The sequence below is a fragment of the Sturnus vulgaris genome, chromosome 7 (assembly GCF_052056855.1).
Source record: "Sturnus vulgaris isolate bStuVul1 chromosome 7, bStuVul1.hap1, whole genome shotgun sequence".
In the NCBI taxonomy this organism is placed as follows: Eukaryota; Metazoa; Chordata; class Aves; order Passeriformes; family Sturnidae; genus Sturnus; species Sturnus vulgaris.
The window spans coordinates 38,450,888-38,475,887 of record NC_142249.1 but is presented as its reverse complement, the minus strand read 5'-3'; the positions used below and the strand labels follow the sequence as shown (position 1 = coordinate 38,475,887).

General features: G+C 41.3%; 1 protein-coding gene across 2 annotated transcripts in view; it reads left to right on the top strand.

Moving 5' to 3' along the window:
- ZEB2 (zinc finger E-box binding homeobox 2) overlaps nucleotides 1-25,000 on the top strand; it is a 114,500-nt gene that overhangs the window by 85,858 nt on the left and 3,642 nt on the right. For both annotated transcript variants that reach the window (XM_088168397.1, XM_014870788.2), the window contains 6 exons: nucleotides 2,811-2,882; nucleotides 8,925-9,113; nucleotides 9,817-10,031; nucleotides 12,536-12,644; nucleotides 13,485-15,454; nucleotides 17,450-17,630. In XM_088168397.1, coding sequence (XP_088024523.1) covers nucleotides 2,811-2,882; nucleotides 8,925-9,113; nucleotides 9,817-10,031; nucleotides 12,536-12,644; nucleotides 13,485-15,454; nucleotides 17,450-17,630 — 2,736 coding nt within the window. The remainder of the gene's footprint in view (nucleotides 1-2,810; nucleotides 2,883-8,924; nucleotides 9,114-9,816; nucleotides 10,032-12,535; nucleotides 12,645-13,484; nucleotides 15,455-17,449; nucleotides 17,631-25,000) is intronic.

Below are 25,000 nucleotides of genomic sequence, written 5' to 3'. Positions count from 1 at the left end.
GTGGTTTTAGACAGACATATTACATTTGGTCAGATGTGCTCCAAATAGCGAGGTGCTCTCCAAAAAATAAACCAGCAAAGCCCCCACTTAGGATCCATTCAGATTAAATAAATGCTGAGCGCGTGTTTGTGGATCCTCTGCCTCATCTGTGCACGCAGTGCACTGTCCTGCTTTTATTCTGGCTCCAACACCCAGAGCTTTGCTCTGGATTTACAGCAGCAGCCGTGGATATTCAGAGTTTATATTTTACCAAATTAATGCTGAGAGGAAGAAAACGCTGTGAATATATGTTGGTTTTTTGTTAGGTTGGGTTTTTTTGTTTTTTTGTTTTTTTTTAAGAAAGACAGAAAGTGCAGGGTCACAGATTTTAGGAAGAGGGCAGGTTTAGGTAAAGAAAAGTCATGTTGAAGTGTTGCAATGCTAGAGGTTAAATTGTGCAAGCGTCAGCTAAATGAGAATTAAAATGTACATGAAAAATTGCAGCGTGTACCCCGGTGACCTGCTCAAAGCAAGAAGCAGAGCAGAGCCTTCGTGAGCCTTGAATAATTTTTGGGAAGCAACTAGACACTGTAACTTCTCTTTACCACAGAAGAAAATGACAATGAGGAAGGAAGTGCAGCAAAAAATCTTGAACATTACCACTATTATGCAAAAAAAAAAAAAAAAAAAAGCAAAAAAAAGCAAAAAAAAAAGCTGTTAACTGTTTTCCCCTTGCTGACTGGGTAGACGTGCCCTCAGATGGAAAACTTCTGATGCTTGTGACTCCTTACTACCAGAAATCACATGAGATGATCAAGGAACAAAATCACAATGGCTATATTTATATCGAAGGCTGAACTTCTCAGAAACACTGTACCTTGATTAAAATTTCTGGGATGCTGCAATAAAAATATCAGATGTGAGACTGGCTCAGCAGATCAATTATCATAATTGACAACATTTTATTAATACATATTGAACTCCTAAATGTTTTGGACGCAAGATAACCCTGTGAAAATGATCCTTAGAGAGGCAGAATGCCAGATCTGGGAAAAGAATCAAGGCTGGCTTGTCTGCTGTACAGTTTAAACAAATATTTTTCATCTGGTCTGCATATTCTATGCTTTTGTACAAATTTAGCATCTGTTTGTACCTGCATATTTTAACTTAAGAGCTTTCATTAATTTTTTTCTCTTTTTTTAAGCTTCAAAGCCATAAACATGTATATTTATACCACAGTATTGTACGCTGGTTGTAAAGCTCTGAATTAAGTCATTCTGTGCTTTAGTTTTGATTAGAATGATACAATTAGAACCTGTTATTCTACCAACTAATTACTTGTAGAGTGTGACATCTGAAGAATACTACAAGATTACAAATTTAGGAATGAACCGAGAATGTGCTCTGTTTATATTATTCCCCTATTTTCAGTCAAATCATTGTCATGGAAATGGATTAATACTGGGCCAGTCTCTGTCCTCATCAAAATCTTTCTAAAAAAAAAAAAAAAAAAAAAAAAAAGGAAAGAAAAAAAAAAGAGCAATAAGAATTTTAATGCTTCATGTATCAATAACATTTTAATAGCATGCTTTGATCTTCTTGCCAGTCTATCACTTGATTGGCCGAGCAGCATCCGTCGTCCTGGATCATCATCGACTGGTGTTTGTTTCTGGGAAATTCTCTCCTTTTTTTAAAATTTATTTGGTCATTGTTGAACCACTTCTGGATGCCTTGTGCCATTTTATTTCTTGCAAGTGTATCTCAGTGAATGATTAAAGGAGATTTTTTTCACTTAAATCTCAAATACTAAATTCTCTCACTTAAAGGAAAGGGAGAGGTTGGGTGTTTGTGCATGTCTTTAGATAGACAAAGGCTGGCATTTATAAGTTGAGAAGACGAGAAATAAACACTCTGTATAATTTTTTTCTGCCTGTGAAAACCCTTTGGAAGGTTAAATCCTATCTAGGCTGCATGTGTAAATACCTGTTGCACATGAACTAACAAATTAGCAACAAGAAACTAAGTTTGACAGGCAGTGCCAGGCAGGCTGAAACATCCAGGAAAATAAGTGTTCTCCCTAGTGATGGAGCCTCTTCTAAAAGCTATTTTTATTCAGTCTGAACTCCCAGGTTCATGGAAAGTAAACCGATCCATAAAAATGCATAATAAATAATTTTACACATATCATGCTCATTTGCATGTGAATTAACCCAATTTATGGCCATAAAGGCAGACTTTGTCAGTGCACAGAAGATGCAAACAAGTAGTAGGGGCAGAGAACTGCCCACGGTTGAAGATTTGTCACATTTCTGCACCACTCAATATTAATTCTTGCTGTGCCTCAAATGAGGTTAAAATGATGGTGACAGCTCAGATCTGTGTGACGATAGATAGATAGATAGAGAGGGAGATACAAGAAGTTCTTACATCTTCCTCCTGCATTTGCATTTTCTTCCAGGTATAGATCTCACAGTGTCTGTTAACTGATTATTTCTTTTAAATAAGTGGGGAGAAAAAAGAACAAAAAAAATCCCTTTTTCTCACCCGACTGCTTATTAGATTTGATATTGGGAAAAGCCCTTCGTTTACTCCGAACAAATAGCTGTGTTTTCCACCACTCGCTGTCATGTTTAAAGTAAATAAGTTCTCGTCCCTCCAGCACTGCTGAACTCATTCACTCCCCAGAACAAAGCCATTGTGCAGAGGTCCACAAGAGCCCTTTTCTCTCCTTCCCCGAGCGGGATCTTCCCCGGCACCGCAGTGTGCTCCCCAGCTTTGTGAGCCATTCACCACCGTGCCAGTGCTAAGAGTGTGCCTGCTTTATTTCACAGAAGAAATGAAGGAAGATTATGACACTATGGGGCCTGAAGCCACAATTCAGACCACTGGAAACAATGGTACAGGTAAGGCCTTGCATGGAGTGAGCATCACTTTTCTTTGGGATCACGTGGAGCTAGCTGTGCGTGAAGAGTGAGTGACAAAATGATCTATTTCTTGTTTTCAGATAAAAAATTGGAAAATGCTGACATAATTCTCCTGGCTTTTAATTTCCCCCCAACTAGATCACAAGAGTGCAGTGACCAATTCATGCAATGAAAAGCCTTTGTTATCCCTCCTGTGTCCCACAATATTTTAGCCCCAACTCCTAGTAGCTGCATCCTTGGGAAATAAGAGTTCTCAGCAGTGTGAGGAGATGTTTTCCCAGGCACGGTGAGCCACGGACAATTTAAAGTAGCTGGGCCAAGATCTAGTAGCCGTTTAATGAGAGAGACTGTAGGAAGAGCTTGATAATGAGGATGGAGTGCACCCTCCTTGGCAGCCCCAGATTTGGGTGGTGCACAGAGTGAGCTGCTTCAGAGATTGCAAACATCTTTTCAGCAAGTCACACATAAACCCCTTACATAGATCCACAGACACACACACTTTAAATGCATATTTATGAGATTATAATGTTTCTGGCTAATCTTTTTTTTTTCCTCCCCACTTTTTGCATCTCTTTCTTTCCCCTCTTCTTAGAAATCAATACATTTGGTGGCACAAGGAGTGTGATGAAGATATTTAGCAGGCATCACCTCTGAGCCATCTCCCTTTTTCTGTAGCAGAGCAAACCAGCAAAAGGTTCCTGTTGCTATTTTCTAATCCAAATGAATTCAGGGATTTTTACCATGTTCTTTCCAAAGGCCCCACTCTATCCTCAGCACAGCAGAATGCCCATACATCACCCAGTGTTTCTTCTGCATTTTGTCACAATGTGAGATGTTGCAGATGGATTTACACAGCTAAAAGGAAGAGTTTTCTAGTATAAGTACATTTCTATGCATTCCATTATGAAATTTAGTTCATAGGTAATACTCTCCACAAATATTACTGTAAAAGGTGGTACCAAAGTCTCACAAGGATTTTATTACTCACACTTTCCTAATGTTGGTAACACCCACATAAAGCCCCAGTGCTCTTATTAAGAAACGCAAGAAATTTATTTTATCATTCTTGAGGGGGAAAATAATAGGAAAATAAAACCGTGTCACTGCTTTCTTCATCCATTAGATTTATTATGCATGAAAGGAGGGTGGCACCGAGGCACAGTTCATCATTACGTTTGTACTTAATGATGTTGCTGTGCAGAACTGGCTACATATGTATCTCAAAAGCTTATTTTATTTCCAAGAGACGGCAATAAAGTGACAAATTGTGCTTAGCACTTGGAGAAACAGGATTTTAAAAGACATCTGATTCAGAAACAAGGCTTGATGGTTATCTGAATTACCATTACCAGAGCCTTTGAGGTCCCCTATCAGTCCGTGTGACTTCCTTTGCGCATATTTTCCTTACCATAACAGGCCTTGACTCTTTCATGCTTGCAATGTAGTCTGCTTCAAGGGGAAGACTTCATATCCTCTTAGTCCCTTCCCTTCCAGTATCTGATGTCCTTGTCTTCCAGCTCATCGTCAGCCTCATGAAATCTCCCTGGGGGTGCCTGGCACAGCCCCTTTGCCAACCCTGAGTGGGGTCCATGGGGTGTCCTGCCTCTACTGGAACCAGTTTTCCTCCCCATCTTGATGCACTGCAATCTCAAACCTCAAGGACTGCTTTGCATTTAGGTGGTGTGCATTTAAAATGCAAGAGCTTCTCTGTGTGTTGCTCCTATCCATTCCTTCCCCAAATCTGTGAAAGTCCCAGGCTCTTTACTGCAGCTACCATGGCAGGCTTGCTCAAATAACCATCACAAGTTGCTCTGACAGTGTGGGATTCAAGTCCTTTGTCACTGAGGTGTTCAGAACCTCTTTCAGTGGGGGCTGATGCCTTGTCAGGTTGGGTAGAAGATGTTTCTTTAGTTGCTGCAATGTCCATAGACTCTTAAGAGCAATGTCCGATTACTTAGGCATAATTAATACTCTGATAAATGAAATGCTTATGCCAATCTTTTCACCATGAATGGGAGATGCCAGGTGACTATGGGGACCTGTAGTTTCCTCTATTAGGAGTAAAAACTCCCCTTCGTGCCCAGTGAGGTGCCTCAACCATTATTTGACAAGGAAAGGGAAGAAATCAGTCCCCGAGCTGTTGGAGATTCTTCCTGGATAGTCTGGGAAGTGTTCAAATTTTCTTCTTCACCCTCACTATAGGCTTTGGGCCTGTCTTGAGTGTTTGGCCTCAGTTTTTCCCTGCAGGCTATAGGGGATCTAACACTGATGTTCAATAAAGTAGCTGAGGTGAGGCTGAGACTCGACCCAATGAAAACATACATCCAACCAGCAAGTCTCTGTAGGTGCATGTAATACCTGTGGTGCACTTTTAGCATCAAATTCTCTGCAAAATGTCATTAGCAGAGAAAGAAAACTAAAAGAAAAGGTCTCCATTATTAAATTATTCTGCTGTTGTCAGAGTGACCACTTCCTAGTGGTGCTTAAAGAGAAATCTTGTTATCAGTACATTAATCAGCTGCATTTTTATAATGAGCTATGGAGGTTTCATAGTGAAAAAGCAGAAGTGACCATTAGGGTAAAAATTTAGGATTTTGGTCCTGATAAATGAATTTGTAAATATTTCTGAGGTTTTCTGCAATAGGGACTTGAAAAAGTGATGTTTAGCAGAAGAGGTTTTTAAAATGTGAATGAAGAAATTCTTACAGTTTATTTTATTCTAACTTTTATGGTTATTGCAACTGGGATACTTGCAGAAAATAGATTAACAAAATCCCTGTAAACAAACAGAAAATTTTTCCTGGTTTCAATTAGCAACATCTGACAGAATTCAAGTAAAGATCTCTAAACATAATTTAAAGAAGGGAAAGAAAAACTTTCAGGGGGAGGAAAACAGAACCAAAACTTGGCAGGTTGGAGGACAGGCCGTTTTCAGGCTGTAATCTGTGTGTACCAATGGGGGCCTCTCACTTCCTGGCTAATGAAGGCTGTGGTTTTATTAGCTTTGTTTGCGATTAAGGGCAGCTATCACCATCTAGCAGGACGAGTTCCCACACAAAATAACTGGTCTCCCAAGCTCCTTGGACCTCTCTCCCACTTTATCTTGAAAGGTCCTAAATGCCTCCAAAGATAGCTTTCTTTAATGTGTTTTATTTTTATGTGACACAGTCACATCAGCTTTTGGAGCTGAAAATGCTTCTGCTCTCCAGGCTCCAATAATTAATTAAAAAAAGACTTATTTGGTGAGGTCACCCACCATAGATCTCGCTGAAATTCTTGCCTCACAGGAGGGGATGTTCAGTGTGTGTGCAGTGTCAGCCCACAAGGAGTCTGGGAATATGGCTTTGCAAAATAAATCAGGACATGGAGGGAGGAAGCAAGTCTTCCACCCAGAAGTCAAGAGAGAAATCTAATGGCTGTCAGATGGGTCTTTTTAGTAGCACTGGGTGAGCTTCCAGCCATGTCTGAATTGTCAGTAACGCTGCTGGTGAGAAACCAGACCCACATGGACACCCTTCACTATTTGTGTTAATCTGCAGCGTTGCAGCACTGGTTGTATTGCTTCAGTGAAGGATCTATCAGCTTTTCCACTAAATCCCCTTGTTTTTAGGGGTTTATAATGTAGACATAAACATTTGCTTTAGCTCCTGGATTGCATGCACAGACATAGAAGCTAAATAATCCCTGGAATTAGGAAGCCAAGGCCGGTAATATCACAGCGGTCCTCCACAACCTGTTGGATCAGCCTCCAGATAGACTTGGGGGCATGAAAGAAGAACCTCTCTTGGATTTGAGTTGGGGATGGAAGCTCCTAATTTTAACTCAGGCCTTGCTTGGTGGCTTGAATCCTAATCCTACAAATGCAGTTGCAAACTCCAAGTGCCCCTAGTTTACCTGGAGGAGAAAAGGGACAAATAGGACCATCCCATGGAGCCATCCCATTTCTCCTCTCTGGAGGAAAAACTCCCTCTCCTTGCTTCACAGGTAGCACTTATTGGCTCATGGTCTAGATATGACAAAAATAAACTTGTTTTCATTGAGTCTATTGCTAAGACAAGAGAAGGAGTGGAGCTTGGGTAGTGTTAAGCCAGAGGGTAGATTGTAACACTTGGAAGATCTGGACATAACAGGGGAATGAAAAGTTAGATTTACAGCATAAAAAGTAAACCCTCAGCTTTTTTCTTCTGATTAAAACAAGAAGTCCTACACCTACTGTGATGCTCTTGTGCATAATGTGTACTCAGTAACCACCATTTTATTATATTTCTCTCTGAGAACAAAATGGAGGTAAAGTACTCTGTCTTCTTCTCCACACTCACACTCCCCTTCTTTAGAAGCTGCTTTAGTTTGGGTTTGAAAGAGGAGAATTGTTTCTCATGCTAATAACAAATGGTAACTGGAGCTGCAGAAGGACCAAGAGGAACTCTATGGCAGTGTAGCCATTCCCTACAAAACCACTGTGATAGGAACAGAAGTTTCCTTCCAAAACCAGGGTCCTGTGCCCTGTGCCATTTGGTCACTGTCACAAAAATAGTGCAGAACGGTTGAGAAGCTGCTCAGCTCATATGAAAAATAGGGCATATTTGTCTCAGCCAGAGGATTTGATTTTATCGGCTAAAGGGATGAGGTTTACAGAGACGGATATCTACTTTTATCGATGACGCCGAGATCAGAGCTTCAAATCAGGCACTGCAGCCTCCCAGTTGTGCCCCGGTCAGAGGTCACGGTTCATTTTCACTGCCAGCATCACTACCTTGCATTTTCATAGGAAACTGAGGCAAAGCATTTACCCATTTCTAAATAGCAAGGACCTGCTTAGTCTCTCATTTCCAGTGGTTGCCATCACTTCCTTGATTTCCATGTGCTTACTCCATGTTGCTCCCTGGCGTCACTGACAGTGGAATTGGGCTGCTTTGTATTTTACTTTCACACGAATTCCAGAATAGTTCATGGTGCTTCCTCATTTTCTTATTTCGCCTCAGCAGAAATACATCATAAATTTAATCAATCATAAGATGTTCTTTTCATTTATTGTCAGTTAAAAACAAGTATCTTTATTTCCCTGCCACCAGCTATGTCTTTCAAGACTTGTTAATAAACAAAGAAACACAATTTAGAGAAAGAAAATAATAATCTCCTTTTTTTCTTTTTATCTAGCATAATTATATTATTATTTGTCTATAACATCCCAGAGTTGTAAGGTCTTTCCTGTAAGCAGTGTTCATACTTGGAGAAGAAAAGCATCTTTTTAGTAACAGGATGCTTTGTGGCTAAGCATGTATTATGTTTCATGGACATTGCATGGATAATAAAAAACTGAGGTTACATTTAGAGAAAAGAAGGAAAACTCTTGTATGGACTATCAAAGAAGTTTTGGGCTTGGTAACCCTGTTATGGTCTAAACCATGTGACTCTATTGCAGAAACCATGAAGCAATAAGCCTTTAGAACAGCTCATTGTATCATTATAAGTTAATTTTTCAGGGAGGAAAGAAAAAGCAGGAAGATGTGAGCAATTTTCTTCTTGTGCCTGACAAAGAGCAGGCTGAGGCAGGACTTGTCTCAGAAAAGTTTGGTCTTTTACTACCTGCAACTGCCATCTCCCCATATGGGGACTGTCTTGCGGTCTGCAGGATCCAGAGGCAGCTGAGCTCAATCCTGTAGGTTGAGCTGTGCTCATGCCAAAAGCTGTGGGATCCCCAGGAGCCCTGTGAAGGTTGTTCAGGTTCCAGCAATGAAAGATTACCTGCATTACCCAAGCCTCATAAACATCTCCTTCTGCCCTGTAGAGCCCTGTGTTCTTGTTAATTTAACTGCCCACCCTTACTGCCATCCACACTGGTGGAAAGCCCACATTAATTTTATTGGGAGCTGGAGCAAGGCCACTGAGAGCAAGGATCCAGCTGCAGCTCCAGCCTTGTAGCTCCAGTACATCTGCTCCACCTCTAACACTGCTGACTGGCCCAAGCTCTCTGGGACGATGCACTCAACCACCTTTTCTTTTCCCCCTCTCTTATTTTAGTGAAGAACGCAAATTGCACGTCGGACTTTGAGGAATATTTTGCCAAAAGGAAACTGGAGGAAGGAGATGGGCATGCAGTCAGCATAGCAGAGTACCTGCAGCGCAGCGACACAGCCATTATTTACCCTGAAGCCCCTGAGGAACTGTCTCGCCTTGGCACTCCAGAGGCCAATGGGCAAGAAGAAAATGGTGAGGCTGTAATTCATTTTTAGCCAGTATCCTGACCTCGTGCAGCTGTTGCAATTATAAATGCACTACATGCCTGGGTGTTTACCTTAAAAATTGAAGAACAGCTGCAGCGGCATGGAATTTCATGAGCAAAGATTGGGGCTGTAATTTCAGTGTATTGTGATTTTTTAGTCAGCACATTTGTATTATTTGGTGGGTGAACTGAAGAGCTGAATTTAAACAGGAGAAAGGCTGCTGGTCTACTTGGGAGTTTGGGAAGTTTTGATAGAGTTTTAATGCAACAAAAGACAGAGTAGCCAGCCTATTGCTCTCCAATGCCTTGATAAATAACTGGAGAAGAGTCAGTAGGAAGGGTTCGGTCAATGGCATAAGCAACGTAACAAGCTGGGGCCGGAATACAAATTTCCAATTGATCAGGAAAAGTATTCCTTAGTTTTCCAGCCAGCCAGGTCTGCGGGAGGAGTGATGCCCATCATGAATTTCCCTCTGGCAGGGTCCTGAGCGGGCCCTGCGAGTCTGCCGTGGGCGTGCGCGGGTGCCGGTGCCTCCCGCCGCCGGTTGGAAGCGCCGTCCCTCCCTCCCGGGCGGCAGATTGCGGCGATTCCTCTCATACCATCCCGGGCAATCAGCCCATGAGCTGCCATTGATTTGCTGACCTTTTGGCCTGCCTCTCTTTCCTCCCCCCTCCCGTCCCGGGGCGCAGACCTGCCACCTGGAACTCCAGATGCCTTCGCCCAACTGCTGACCTGCCCCTACTGCGACCGGGGCTACAAGCGCCTGACGTCCCTCAAGGAGCACATCAAGTACCGCCACGAGAAGAACGAGGAGAACTTCTCGTGCCCTCTCTGTAACTACACGTTTGCCTACCGCACCCAGCTCGAGCGGCATATGGTGACACACAAGCCAGGGACAGATCAGGTGGGGGGCTGGTTTTAAGTGATTTCTTTCTGTAATAACCCCTTAGAGAAACGATATTGCTTTGATTGGCAATCATTATTAATTTTTCATGGCATTTTGAAGATGCAGATCTTTTAATGGTAATAGCTTTAATTGAGGTCTAAATGATTTTTTGATGGTCTCTTCTAATATGATTTAATAGTCTTATGTTCACGATCGAATGAGTGTGTTAATTTCTAATTTAGAAATTTTATTTGCACTTTAACTTGACTTTAGTTTCGTTTTTATGTTCCTCAAAAAGTGAATGAAACTGTAGCATTTTAATTATACATTATTAAACATCTCAGCAATTTTAATTCCATTTTTCACCTAGTTTTACTTTGCAGTGTTGCAAATAGGAGCTCCAAGACATACTAAAAGATCCGCTAATATTTTTTCATTACTTTTTGAGTAACCTTTTCAATCACATGAAATTATGCGTATTTTGTATAATCGTTTGTTAGGCATAATTACACATTTTGAGAAGAACTCTTCCGACAGTACATATAGGCTATCATTTGTGATTGTGCCACCAGAATTGGGCATTGCTCTCATTTGTATAGCCCGGCAGCGTAACTGCAATAAATCAAGGCCGTTTTTTCCTCGATGGGGTACATGTAATATTATATCAGTGCCACATTTAAGGAAATGCTGGTGTCTCAAACAGGTGACTGAGCTTCCCTTGTGCTCCTAGATGGGCTGGTGATAGACCTGCACCACAAAATTCTTTACAGACCAGCAGAAAAAGTGCTCCTAGCTGGAGAATTACTTCTAAAAACCCAGCTTAAGGAGGGCTATGATGGAAACTCAAATGGCATGGTTAAAAGTTGAATAAATAGATGTGTGTATTGTGTCGAATTATTAAAGCTTTATGCCATATTTATTTTTCTTAAAAACCTGAAAATCACAATCAGATGGATTTCTCTTGGTAGATTTTTATCAGCAGAAGGTAAATTCAGGCAAACACACATCTTCCTAATCACACGATTTTTGCAATTAGCATTTTTAAGAGAACCGTATCTTTTGCTTGATCTTAAATCAATATAAATGACTCCAGAGCGCTTTCTCCTATTCTTTCCTTCCCATGGCTTTTCCTGTAGACAAACACATTTTCCCATGTATATTTTCCCTAACCTGATCCACCGTAAGGTTCTTCCTTTTGCCTCGTATCATTAAAAACACCAGGGGAGGGAACAAAACCCGCCTGGATATTTATACAACGTAACTGCCTGAAATTTCACATGCGAGAGCGCACTGGTACTGGCGCATTATGAATGGTAGCTTTGGTGTTGAAAAGTCCCCTCATTTGCTCATGGCATTTACAATTAGTAAATTAAAATGATTGTATCATATTAACAGTGGCACAACTAAAGTTTATAGTAGTCCTCGGAGGGCGATGGGGGGAGACAAAACAGCTGTTGCTGTTTGTTTATGCAACTCAGCAACATATGAGCGCGGGTCCCTCAATGGCGCGCGGCGGGCTGGGCTCTGCTTGATCTTTGAAGGTTGCTGCTGTTTGAACAAACCTCCCTGTGTCCCATGTAACACCATCTGTCTCGCCAGGAATGTGGGAAGAGGCAGCACACCCTCGCAGTTGTCATACCGTTTCGGCGCTGCCTTTTTTTTTTTTTTTTCCTCCTTTATTTTTTCCCCCCCGTTTTTTCCCCCCCTCTCCCTGCTCCTGCAAAAGGCTTTTGTGTCGTGGTTGCCTGCAAAAGGCTGACCTCCTACCTTGAGCATCCAGAGTGGTTGGCCACATGATTATCAAGATAATAATTATTTTTTAATTAATTATTTTTTCTCAGAAAATTCAAAGTCATGGGGTTTTCCTTGCTTGTTGCAAAAAGGTCAGCTGCCTTTGATTATATCTTTACACCACTTTTAACTTTCAACTTTCCTTTGTCCCTCAGAAGAGCACTGAGGGAAAACATGGCACGAAAGGTAGCTCAAGTCTTTCCTGCTGCTCTGTGATTTTAAAAACCATTTCCAGCAGCAGCTTATGCTGAAGACATAGTCTCTCCTGCTTGATAATGAATTAAATCTTACATGAAATGCCACTAACGACAGTGTTTCTCTCTTTCCTCCACATGCAGTAAACAGAATTTTTAAACAAGCTGAAGTCCCACATGTTCAGAATCTGCTAGGAATATTAAGAGCCACAAATCTTCTTATAAAACTGTTTCTCTCATCGTAAGATACCTTAAAGCAACACATTTCTGATGAGAGACTTAGGAAATAATTCTAAAGCAAATATCGAATGCTCATGTGAAAGTACTTTCTCATTTGTTTCGGTTTACTGCCAACATTTTGATTTTTATTGCAACACTGATGAGACAAATAAATGTACATGCAGACCTTTTGGTCCGCTTGACAAATTCAGAGTCACATTAATTTAATTTTTGTTTCTTAAGCTTGAAATTCATGGTTTCTCTTGCATAAAATTCATGTTGGTATATCTTTTTTTTTTTTCCTTCTTTTCTTTCCAGCACCAAATGCTGACCCAAGGAGCAGGCAATCGCAAGTTCAAATGCACTGAGTGTGGCAAGGCCTTCAAATATAAACACCATCTGAAGGAACACCTGCGAATTCACAGTGGTGAGTAGCGGAGGTGCTGGTGTGCTCATTTGCATTTTGTTTAATTAGCTGAGTTTTAAAGACTGCTTAAAATTTACACAGTTCTGCTTCTGGCTTCTTGGAGCTACCAAGGTATTTCATAAGTGGTATCTGAGTCATCCTCATTTATCATGCTGTTAATACCATGGTCTCGCTAAAAGATTTGGAAATAGTAAAGCTTCCTGCAAATAATATAGATTGTTTGGCAGTTTGAGTTCAGAAGCGTTCATTCATCGTTGTGCAGCAGGAACCTGAGGAGTCCATTACATTTTCCAAAATAAAAAGTCTCCCTGAGTGAAATACAACTCATATTCTCAGATAACAAGAAACTGCCAAGCCTCTCAGATTGAATGACTTGGGCATTTTGGCTCTCCTACTTGATGCAGAATTCAGCACACAAAATGTCACCAGGCTCAGCTCAGGCACAAACTAACATAGGACTCAGTTTCTCATATTGGTGTTCATATCTGGTGAAAATTCCATTTTTGGGCAGAGAAAAAAAAATCAAATTTGAACAGTCTTGATTTCATTTGACTCCCTTTCTCTCAGGGTGCGTACCTGTGATTTGCCCTGGTCAGTCTGGAGCCAATCTCGCATTTTGATGGCTGTTGCCACCTGGAGACCCTGGGTCCAAACTGACCTCAAAAGCTGTTGAAAGAGGAAGGTAAAGCAGTGGTGGTGTGTGGTCATGTTTATAGAATTAATATTTCCTTCACTACTAATCACTGGATACACAGGCGGTCAGTTAGATACCAAATGCAATCTCTTGCAATAATAGCAGTAAGAATGATAATTAACATTTGGTTTTAATTATCATTTTAGGTGAAAAACCATATGAGTGTCCAAACTGCAAGAAACGTTTCTCCCATTCTGGCTCCTACAGTTCGCACATCAGCAGCAAGAAGTGTATTGGTTTAATCTCTGTAAATGGCAGAATGAGAAACAATATCAAGACGGGTTCTTCTCCTAATTCTGTATCTTCCTCTCCTACTAATTCAGCCATCACACAGCTGAGAAACAAGCTGGAGAATGGCAAACCACTTAGTATGTCTGAGCAAACAGGCTTACTGAAAATTAAAACAGAACCACTAGATTTCAATGAGTACAAGGTTCTTATGGCCTCACATGGGTTTAGTGCAACTAGTCCTTTTATGAATGGTGGACTTGGAGCAACCAGCCCCTTAGGAGTTCATGCATCTGCTCAAAGTCCAATGCAGCACTTAGGTGTAGGGATGGAAGCACCGTTGCTCGGGTTTCCTGCAGTAGGCAGCAATTTAAGCGAGGTGCAGAAGGTCCTACAGATTGTGGACAACACGGTTTCCAGGCAGAAAATGGACTGCAAGGCTGAAGAGATCTCCAAGTTGAAGGTTTACCATATGAAGGATTCATGCTCTCAAGCCGAGGAACAAGGAGTTACCTCCCCCAATATTCCCCCCGTGGGTCTTCCAGTAGTAAGTCATAATGGTGCCACTAAAAGTATTATTGACTATACATTAGAGAAAGTCAATGAAGCCAAAGCTTGCCTCCAGAGCTTGACCACAGACTCGAGGAGGCAGCTCAATAACATTAAAAAAGAGAAGCTGCGAACCCTAATAGACCTGGTAACTGAAGACAAGATGATAGAGAACCACAATGTATCCACTCCATTTTCATGCCAGTTCTGTAAAGAAAGCTTTCCTGGTCCCATTCCGTTGCATCAGCATGAGCGTTACCTGTGTAAAATGAATGAAGAAATCAAGGCAGTCCTTCAGCCTCACGAGAACATGGTTCCCAACAAACCTGGAGTGTTTGATAAGCAAGCCCTCTTGCTGTCATCAGTACTTTCTGAGAAAGGAATGACTAGCCCCATCAACCCATACAAGGACCACATGTCTGTACTTAAAGCATATTATGCTATGAATATGGAGCCCAACTCTGATGAACTACTGAAAATTTCCATTGCTGTTGGCCTTCCTCAGGAATTTGTGAAGGAATGGTTTGAACAAAGAAAAGTCTACCAGTATTCAAGTTCCAGGTCACCATCACTGGAAAGGGCCAGTGCCAAGGTGGCGCTGGCTGCCACCAACAACACTCCCACTAAAGACTCTTTGTCAGCCAGATCTCCAATAAAGCCTGTGGACTCTATAACTTCACCATCTATAGCTGAACTCCATAACAGTGTTACTAATTGTGATACTCCTCTCAGGCTAACAAAACCTCCTCATTTTACCAATATTAAGCCAGTTGATAAATTGGACCACTCTAGGAGCAATACTCCTTCTCCTTTAAATCTTTCTTCCACATCTTCTAAAAACTCCCACAGTAGTTCTTACACTCCAAACAGTTTCTCTTCTGAGGAGCTTCAGGCTGAGCCATTGGACTTGTCTTTACCAAAACAAATGAAGGAACCCAAAAGTATTATAGCCACAAAGAACAAAACAAAATCTAATAGTGTAAATTTAGAACACAACAGTGTTTCTTCATCATCTGAAAACTCAGATGAGCCGCTGAACTTGACTTTTATCAAGAAGGAGTTTTCTAATTCAAATAATCTGGATAAAAGCACTAACCCAGTATTTGGTATGAACCCATTTAGTGCCAAACCTTTATACACAACACTTCCACCACAGAGCGCATTTCCCCCAGCCACTTTTATGCCACCAGTCCAGACCAGTATTCCTGGGCTGCGACCATACCCAGGACTAGATCAGATGAGCTTCCTACCACATATGGCCTATACCTACCCAACTGGAGCAGCTACTTTTGCCGATATGCAGCAAAGGAGAAAGTACCAGCGGAAACAAGGATTTCAGGTAAATGGTTTCAACTGTTTTCTCCTTTGAAAGGCTAGAATTCAGTATTTTGCGATATGTCCTCTTAGAGAATAAAAAGCCCAAAGCTATAATCAACATTTTCAACAAAATTAACAGAGTTTATTTAAGTTTGAACTTGGAAGATGTGGTGGAGTAGGAAAATAAATGGCAGTTAACTTAAGAGTACCTCTACTTGGATTCAGAAGCAGTACCAATTACTTTGAACATGCATAATGACCTTTGTTCTGTTAAGAGTTCAGCCGTTTCTCATTAGATTTGTGTAGCAATATAATAATAATAGTAGTAATAATAATGATGTCCATAAAAATAGTATCCTAGGAAAAAAAAAAAAAAAAGGAAAGTTTGTAGGGAAATTTATCTCTTCAGGGCATAACCACATTTCACCACAGAGAAAAGGAGAAGTGGGAGATCCTTTGGAGTCACTTCCACACTCGGGCACAAAGTTGTATCCCTCTAAGCAGATGTCCATACAGCCTCATAGATACTAGAATCCATTAAAGCCTTCAGAGCTTCTTTCTCCATATTTTTGGGGGATTGTTCACCCACCATTCATGGGAAAGTTGTGCTCTTTTCTCATGAATGTCTGGGGGATAAGAAACATTGACCTGTAGCTCCTTCCTTTGGGCCACGTACTGCTCTTCTCAGACTCTTAGTCCTCTAATCCTGCCAGTCATCTGGAACAGCTCTGAAAAAAACCCAGAGATTAAATGAAATTATTTGGAGAGGTAGCAGCCAGGGCCCTTAATCACAGACAAAGTCTTTCCCTGGACATGTAATCTGGGTCAGCCCTTCTTTGTGCCTGGGTACAACCCGTAATTCTTCCCTCAGGTCATCCCATCATCCAGAGTCAACACAGGTGTAGCAAAGGATTTTGTCCTTTGCATGCCTGCAGTGAAGAGCAGCCCACAGAAATCTTGTACTTTTATAGCCTTTTGCTGGGTGTATTCAGATATAATGTACAGAGTTGAGTTAAATGAGATTAACTGATTATAGATTAATAATTTTTTCTTACATTTGCGCCTGTTCCCCCATGTCCTATTACCGTCTATTAGTAATTTTACTGACTAGTAAATGTTTTATAGTTTCAAATGTGAAAATCAGGTATGGTTTTACATTACAGACTGTAATCCCTCTTTGCACAATAGGAGCATAAATAGCACTGCACCTCCATAACAGCTGTTCCACTATTCCAATTTACAGTACATCTGCCCTCTTTGTAAATGTATTTAAGCCTATTTAATCTTCTCTAATATTAATTAGTGCAAACCTAGTCTAAGAAAACTGAACTGTGTGATAGCAAATGGAAATGTATGTTATCATGCAAGTTTGCACTCTCTTTGGATCAAGACAAAATAAATATCAAGAAATTTAATAATTTACTGATCCACATTCATTATTGCTTAATGCTGAAGGCTGTTTTAACATAGATAGAACATTGATAAAAAGTGTTATTAATATTCCCTATTTCAAATTACAAAATTAAATATAAAAATATAGCTTGAGGCCTTTAGTCGGGAGACATACATTTAAATGGATTGCATAATAATAACATTTGTACCTAAATATAAAATTCAATTAAAACCTTTCTCAGATACAGAATACATCCAAGTTTTGGAATTTTGAAAGGAATGATCCCTTGCTTACATTTACCTCTGTAGAATAAAACAATACCTTTTGCTGGCCATGAAGAGATCCCCTTCACACTTTCTTGGAATTGTTTAGTGTTGATATGGTAAGCACTGTTGGTTTGTGCAAACCACGTTAACTGCAGAGTGCTCAATGACAGAAAGTTGGTTTGAGGCATAGCAGTAGAAGGCTCCCCGTTATTTCCACACTTCCCACCAGCTGTAGTTTCATTATTCATATCCCTAAGCTAAGAGGGACCACCGAGGCATGGTTTTAAGTTCCCTGGGATGGTTGGTGGGCAGGGATGGCGGTGGGAGCGGCTGTCGCTGACGAGTGGTTCCCTCACAGGGAGAATTGCTTGATGGAACCCCAGACTACATGTCCGGCCTCGACGACATGACGGACTCCGACTCCTGTCTGTCCCGAAAGAAGATCAAGAAGACAGAAAGTGGCATGTATGCGTGTGACTTATGTGACAAGACATTCCAGAAGAGCAGTTCCCTGCTGCGACACAAATACGAGCACACAGGTAGGGCAGGATTGAGGGTCGTGCTCTGTTCCTCACAGCCTTTCATGAGTACGTTTGTGCAGGTGCTGAGGGTTTAAAAAAAACTCTTGTGCTCTTTTCTGACTTATTTTTTTAATGCTTCTTGATGGTAATGGCTTGGTGAAGGACAGTGGGTGTGATGGGGTGAATGTTGGTGGGTGTTGTGGCAATCATTATTTCCCAGGCCAAGCCCTCTTGAAATGAGACAGGCCCTAGGACTCAGAAACAACTGCAACTTGCTCAGCACAAAGTCTGGCATGGGAAGGAAGAGTGACAGTGTATTTCTTGTTTCTTAGACACTATCTGACCCTGCTCCATTTAATCCAATAGGAAAACTGCTGCTGACGTTACCAGCATGAGAGCTGGCTCTGGCCAAGGTATATGAAAGTCAACAGCTCAGGGGGTTTCCTCTCACTGTGATTTTGCACATCAGCAGCACAAGCAGGTTGCAGTTCACTTTTTCACTTCCCAGTTAATGCCCAGGGAAGGTTCCCTTCTTTCCTGAGTAGGAAGTGATTTTTGTCTAGTTCAAGGAAGCTTGCCAAAGCTCACCACGCACCGTCAGCTTAAAAAATACTTTGGTTTGAAAAAGACCTTCCATCACACCTATGCTGGCTGTGGTTCCCCTTACAGACAGTGCTCCCTTCCCCACTGTCAGCCAGGACAGAGCTCTCTGAGGGCCACGCATTGGCTCAGCATGTTTCAGTTAGGGGAAAATGGGACCGGAGCTTCCCAAATAATAGAGATATCAAGTTATGCTGGACAAAGGGAATGTGAATTATCATCTGAATTATTGTGCAGCAGGACATAAACCAAACTCCAACTTCCTAGAGTTAGAAAAAGTTTACTCAGGAGGAAACTTGCCTTAACTTTGAAAGCTGAGTCCTGCTTCAGGAAATGAAGCAAGTCACATCATCCTTCAATCTCACCATGTGAGGGTAAAAACCTTATACCTCTCTATTAATACATCTTTCAGGCCCCACATAACACTTTGGCTTTTCACAGATGAAAAATTTACAATTCATAAGTGGACTGTGCCTTTAAAACAAAATCCTTTACTATGTTATTTTTCCTTCTTATACTTTTCTTCCAAATTTTAGGCTAATCCCACAAAGGAAAATACAAAAGGAAGTTAAAATACATGTGGGATTAGGAAATAAAATGAAAAGCAACATTTTGGACTAGATCAGCCAGTTCATTGGCAGAATGTGCTTCCCACTACATTATTCAGATCAAATTGTTTATTCAGTAGAAGAAGCTTTGAAGGCTTTACGTCCCTGCACCTTTCCTCTCCTGAATGATTTTATTACAGCCATCTGCAAACATTATGGTTTACTACACTACTACTGTAAAGCTCTTATGTTAGAACTGGCCTTCATATATATCAGGATCTGGACATATGGTTGAATCCCATAAAGTTGGTAGTCCATAAGGTCGACAGACATATGGTTGAAAGGCTGAAAATTTGACAAGCTGAAATGTGTGCAATCACCTTGATTTGCAAAATAAACTGCATTCGTAATAGCAAAAATATGTTATGGTTTTGAAGTAGCATGGGAACCTACTGCCTAGAAAAATGCCACACAGCTGCAACTCAGGGACTCTTCTCCTGCTTCTTTCCTCTGTCCCTCTTGGCTTCTCAACTTCACGTCCATCAATTTTATGGGAGTCAGCCTTACGATCCAGAACATGTATAGGGTGTCAGATTTAATACACTAGAACTACAGCACATCATCAGGCTGGAGCCTGGCATTTAGGGACAGAAAGGATGGTGTTGTGGCAGAGGCACAGGCAGTGAGAGCACTGCACTCTCCCCTGCCTCACCACAGACTTCCTCTGTGAATTACAGCAAATTGCTTCAGCTTTCTCTCACCTTCTCCCATCTTTGAAACACAGGGAAATGATACAAGCCAGCCTCTCTGGGGTGCTGTAAATATTAATTCATTATATCCTGTGATGGAGCTCACTGGATAAAGTGGGAAGGACTATTATCACGGATGTGTTTGCTTTTATGGAGCCTCGGTGCATCACACCAGTGTTTGAGCAGTTGGGAGCTCTGAAGGGCTTGGCTGGGCCAGCCCCAGCACCTCGTGCACAGCCTTCAGGAGGCACACTGCATTGGCACTCTGGCTAATGGCTCAGGTGCATCTTAAGTGAATTTCAAATTAATTTGATAGTTTCAGGCAGCGCTTGTAATTGCATTAATAACATAGGTGTGAAACTGCAGTCTGTGCTCAGTGGAAGGAACCGAGTTGAAAGTAACACCCTATTCTGCCTTTGGGGTCATTGTAAGAGCAGGCTCAGGTTTTTCAACCAACTTTTTGAAACCTAGAAAAGAGAAAAAAGCCTTTTTTTCTGAGGGTGTTGCTGTTTTCTGAGCAGCTGATCATGACCTGTTGTAGCTCCATTAAAAACATGTTTTAGGAGGAATTGGAAAGCTTTCTATCTTTCCAGGAGGAGCACAAAATAATGGATGTTGTTTATAACAATCTCTTTTTTTCTGTGTAAAAAGAATATATGTGTTCTATTAGAACTTTGGGACAATCAGATTTTTATTTGTCACCCCTTCTCAAGGTCCATGTATCTAATGCAGCCAGTGATAGAACAAGGGTTAAAAGAATCACACAGAAGCCCCTAAAAATTTATCACCGAGAAATAATTTGAAGCAAAACATTGACAGGTAAAACTACATAAGATGTCTGAATCATTGTTTATTGGTAATCAAGTGTTGTAAAGGGGAAAACAGGAATGTTTAGATGTTGCAGTGGAGCTGAGTTTCTGAGCCAGGGCAAGAAGAATAGGATTTGGCCAATTCTTTTTGTCAACCCAAGAACTTTTGGTAGGACCATGCAGCTGGCTGCAGGACAAAGAGCTCTGTGATTACCTCTGTACACCATGCCTGCCTCAGCTGGAACACAGAAGAGAAAGGGCCACAAATTTCACAATCTATAGTTTTTAATTTATGCAGTATTGGTGGTATTCTGTAATAGCTTTCAGCTTCATGGGGAGAAGGAAAATTTATTTTGTTACTGCAATGAGTGAATTGCATTGGTTCTGGCTCATCTGAAATTTAGCGTAGAGGCCACTGTTTGTTGCAGAACCAAATTCTGACAACTTAATTTTGGGACACCATTGAATTTTGAGAGAAGTTACGTGTCCCTCTTAGAGTCTGATCTTCACAAGGTCCTGTTTCCTTAAAGGCAGGGGATGCAGTGCTGTAATTAGGGTGCAGAGCATGGCAGGTAGCGCAGGCATTTAGCGCTCACATGATTTTCCTGTGGAATCTTACGGACTCATCCTAATTTGGACAGGCTGAAATTAGTTGAGCCAATATGGGATGTGTCTAATCTCAGATTTTTCCAAGCTGCTTAGCACAAGGTTCAAGACACTTTCCTTACGGAAGGTGAAGAAGGTGGTTGCCTTCACGGCAAAGCATCGGTGCTTTGGCAAGAGAAAAATTCTTTGTGCTGCTGACAAGGAAGGAAACCAGGAGTGGGTGAGTGAGCAGGAGAGCAAACAGAATGGAGCACCTAGAAATACAGAAATATCCTGGCTCCTGGTCCAGGGATGGAGGAGTAAGGTGAAGGTTAATGTTTGTTCAGCCCTCGTCAATGCCCGTGTCTGCCACACACCAGCTTTGTTGTAGCTTCACAGGGGAACTCTCAGCGTGCCTGCTCCGCAACAAAAGCTGGAAACAGTTTTTCAGAATCCTACCTAGAAATTTAAAATCCTTTCATTGTTGTTCTATATTACATCATATTCTATTTTATTACTTGTGTGGGCTGTTGAGGGCCTCATAGCTGTGCTAGGGCTTTCATCCTTTCCTTTTCCACTGTATATTTTATTAAGACCTCTTTTTTATTTTTGTAGCTTTCATGCTGATGCAAGCACTAGTTTTATTTCCAGATTGATTCTGTAAACTAAATATTGTTCTTGAGCCTGGTAGCAAATCAGCTCTCTCTGGCTAGTATTTTGAATTCCCAGCTTGGGAGTTTTCTTTATTTAGAGCTTGATTCATAAAAAATTTACATGCTATTTAAAGGTTATTTTTTCTTGCTTTACTCTGATACAAGTTTAGAATTCCCCATTTTACACTCAAATAAAGAAAAAAAAAGGATATATTCTACGTTTGTGTCTGCAGACAAGATCTCCTATTGAAAACGGAACAGGTGCAGCTTGGGCAATTATATATAAATTGCATTTATCTTACACCTTTGACTGCTTTGCTATGCTCTGGCCACTAATCCATCTCCATTGGGACTGCATCTAACATCCAAACCCCTGAGCAGCTTCAAAAGAACTGCCTTTAAAAAAAATACAAACAAACTGTCACAAAAATATTTCCTTCTTTCCTCCGAAGAGTGAGATTTCTGTTTGGCCCCCTCCCACGGAAAAGAGACCCACTTGCCTTAGGCAAAGCATGGGTGATATTTAGTCTGGGACCAGTGACAGCTTGTGATCTGATGTCTTGTGACTTTTATACCACTGCACATGGGAAATGCACAGCTTTCTAGTTAAAGACTTTTAGCCCAGGAAGATTGAGAGATACTTACTATCATAGAGATGTTTTCGTTGTTGTCTTGTCTTAACAGAAATTCAATTTTAGAGACTTTGCAAATATACCAGTTATAATTTCCCCTCTGTAGATTGAGTGCAGGCCCCCCATGGGAACCTATATTTTGCAATGAAGAAAAAAAAAGGCCCAAACATTTCCTCTAGATATTTGAGAGGGATTTATCATTTAATTTCATTGCAAAATGTGGCATCTGCATCACTCATCCATCTGACCAAACACAAGTGTTTCATCAGCCCTTCTGTGAGCTTCCTTGGGTCCAGCTCTCCTAGCTCCATCCCCCATGGATGACACAGGGGATCTCGGATGGGTTTGGATGCAACCTGTGGTGTGGGATATCAAATCTGCTTCCTTTTGACTTCTCTCTACTCCTGTGATGTTATGAATGTTGTGACACTGCAAGACAGCGATCCAGGACAAGGTGATGGCTTCAAAATGAACAAGAGTGGGTTTAGATATTAGGATTTGAGATATTAGGGAGATAGATATTAAGAAGAAAATCTTCACTGTGAGGGTGGTGAGGTTGGATGGGGCTTGGAGCAACCTGGTCTAGTGGAAGGTGTCCCTGTCCATGGCAGGGTGAAATGAGATGAGCTCTAAGGTCCCTTACAACCCAAACCAGCTGGGGATCCTATCGTTTCCTAAAGTTGTAGGTCCTCCTCATCCACCTACAATTGCGGACTTATCCCCATCCCCAGTGTAAAATACCTTAGTCCAGCTTTATTTTATGACCCACTAGCACATTGTAGGGATTAAACACTCATTTTAAATGGCTGAAATACTGGGTTTTGCACATGAGAGGAAGAAAATAATTCTGCAAATGTTCGGAAACCTGATACATTTAAAAACATATTTCAATTAGTGTTGTAACAGCTGCACACTGAGCACTGCTAAGGTATGTTGTGTGGTGTCTGAACAAAGAACTTTGCCCAAGCTGTCAGGTTCCCTCAGATCAAAACTGAGGCCTTGATATGGATGTGGTAGACTAAATAGCTCTAGCATTGCCTTTTCAGTGCTAACATAAATTAATATGAAAATACGAAGTATTTTAATCTATTCATTTCTAAATTAATTTATAAAATATGGATGATTCCCTGCCAAGCTACGTCTGTGTGTGGCATGAATGCCACGTGCAAGGGATGAGCAAAGCAGGCAAAGACTGAGGGATGAGCACATCACCCAGCCTTTGGAAGGGTGGGTGGAGGCAAGTCTGGATGAGAGCAGTGGAGGTGGTTGACTTCTGTTTGAAGAAAGGAAAAGTGCTGGGAGCTGGATGGGGCACAACTGTGGGGCGAGAATTGTAGAATGGTTTGGATTGGAAGGGGTCATTAAAACTCATCTAGCCCCTGGAATGACCAGGGAAACCTTCAACTAGACCAGTTTGCTCAGGACCCTGTCCAATCTGACCTCAAATTTTTCCCAGGATGGGACAGAGAAGGGTGTAGTGGGCATCAGATGTAGTGTGCCTTAAAAAAAAATCAGGGAATTTGAAGTAATGGAGAAGTGATGGTGGAGAAGTGGAACAAGACAAGGGTTGGGCTTGTTGATGTTAGGGAAAAGTAAGTCAGAGGGAGGGACTGAGATAACGTGGGCAGCTCAGTGAGGAGGACACTAAAAAGCTGCTGAGGAAAAGCAGAAAAGTCTGCAAGGAGCAAAAAAGAAACAAAATTAGCAACTGTTGAGATATTAGCAAGGGGACATCAATGTGTTGCTCTGAGGGTAATCAGCAGGACAACTGGGTCAGGGCAGAGGTTCATCCCATTGGGTGTTGGTAGGGCTGGGAAGATTCCCACTCACCCGTGAGGGTTTTCCACTGGCACTGCTGGGTTTGAGAGCGCTTAGGCTGAGAGTGCTTTGGGATTTTAAGCTAATTTGAGTAAGTGACTTGATCGTGCTTAAATCTCCTGAGCTAAGATTCTGGGATTTCCCCTTCGTGGCTAAACTTGTGCCCTGAATCACAGGTAGTTGACTCCAGCTCTGGATTTGGTGCACCCCTAGGTCAAGGCTGGAGGTTCAAAGCCAAAATACATTTATAGCTCAAAGCTCAGAGTTTTCTTTGACTTTTAACCAAGAGGTTAAATTGGCAGAAATGCAGATTTAGGAAATAGTTCACGCAAGTAATACGCAAGTAATGCTATAATTCAATATATCAAGTTTGAATTTTCAATTTTACTATAAAGAGAAATAAAGGAAAAAAAGAAACCTTGTATGTGTGCAGACCTAGGAAACTCTCTTACAAAGAAATGCAGTCTGAGCCCTAATTTCCAGGCATCTACTAGTTTCCCTGTCATTTAGGTTAGTTTAGCTGTGGTTTCTCCTGTATTTTCCTTGCTGCCAGATCTCCCCTTCATTTCATAACACAATTTTGGCTTCCTTGAGGATTCGTTAATCACACCTTATTAAATGTGAACTTTCACAGTGGGACTTGAAGGTAGCTGTGAATGGATAGAAAAAAAAAATAGCGTAGTCTTCGGTATTCATTCTTAACAACTTTGCTATGAAAGTGGAGTTTTTTCTATGCCTGACTTTCCATGCTCTCATGTCCCAGGGAAAAAAATCAGATCAGGTTCATAAAGGAGCAGCTTGAGTTTTCCTGGAAGTTGAGATCCCTCAGTGATCTGAAAGCATTTATATTTTTTCCTGTTGGATTTCCTTCCATGCTGGTGTTTCCTAGCTCTTTGCTCTTGGCTGGCAGTCCACCATACTCACCCTCTCTCTGCTTTTGCTTCTTTAAAATTAAAGAAACACCACACTTGTGAAACTGACAGGATGGAAGTGC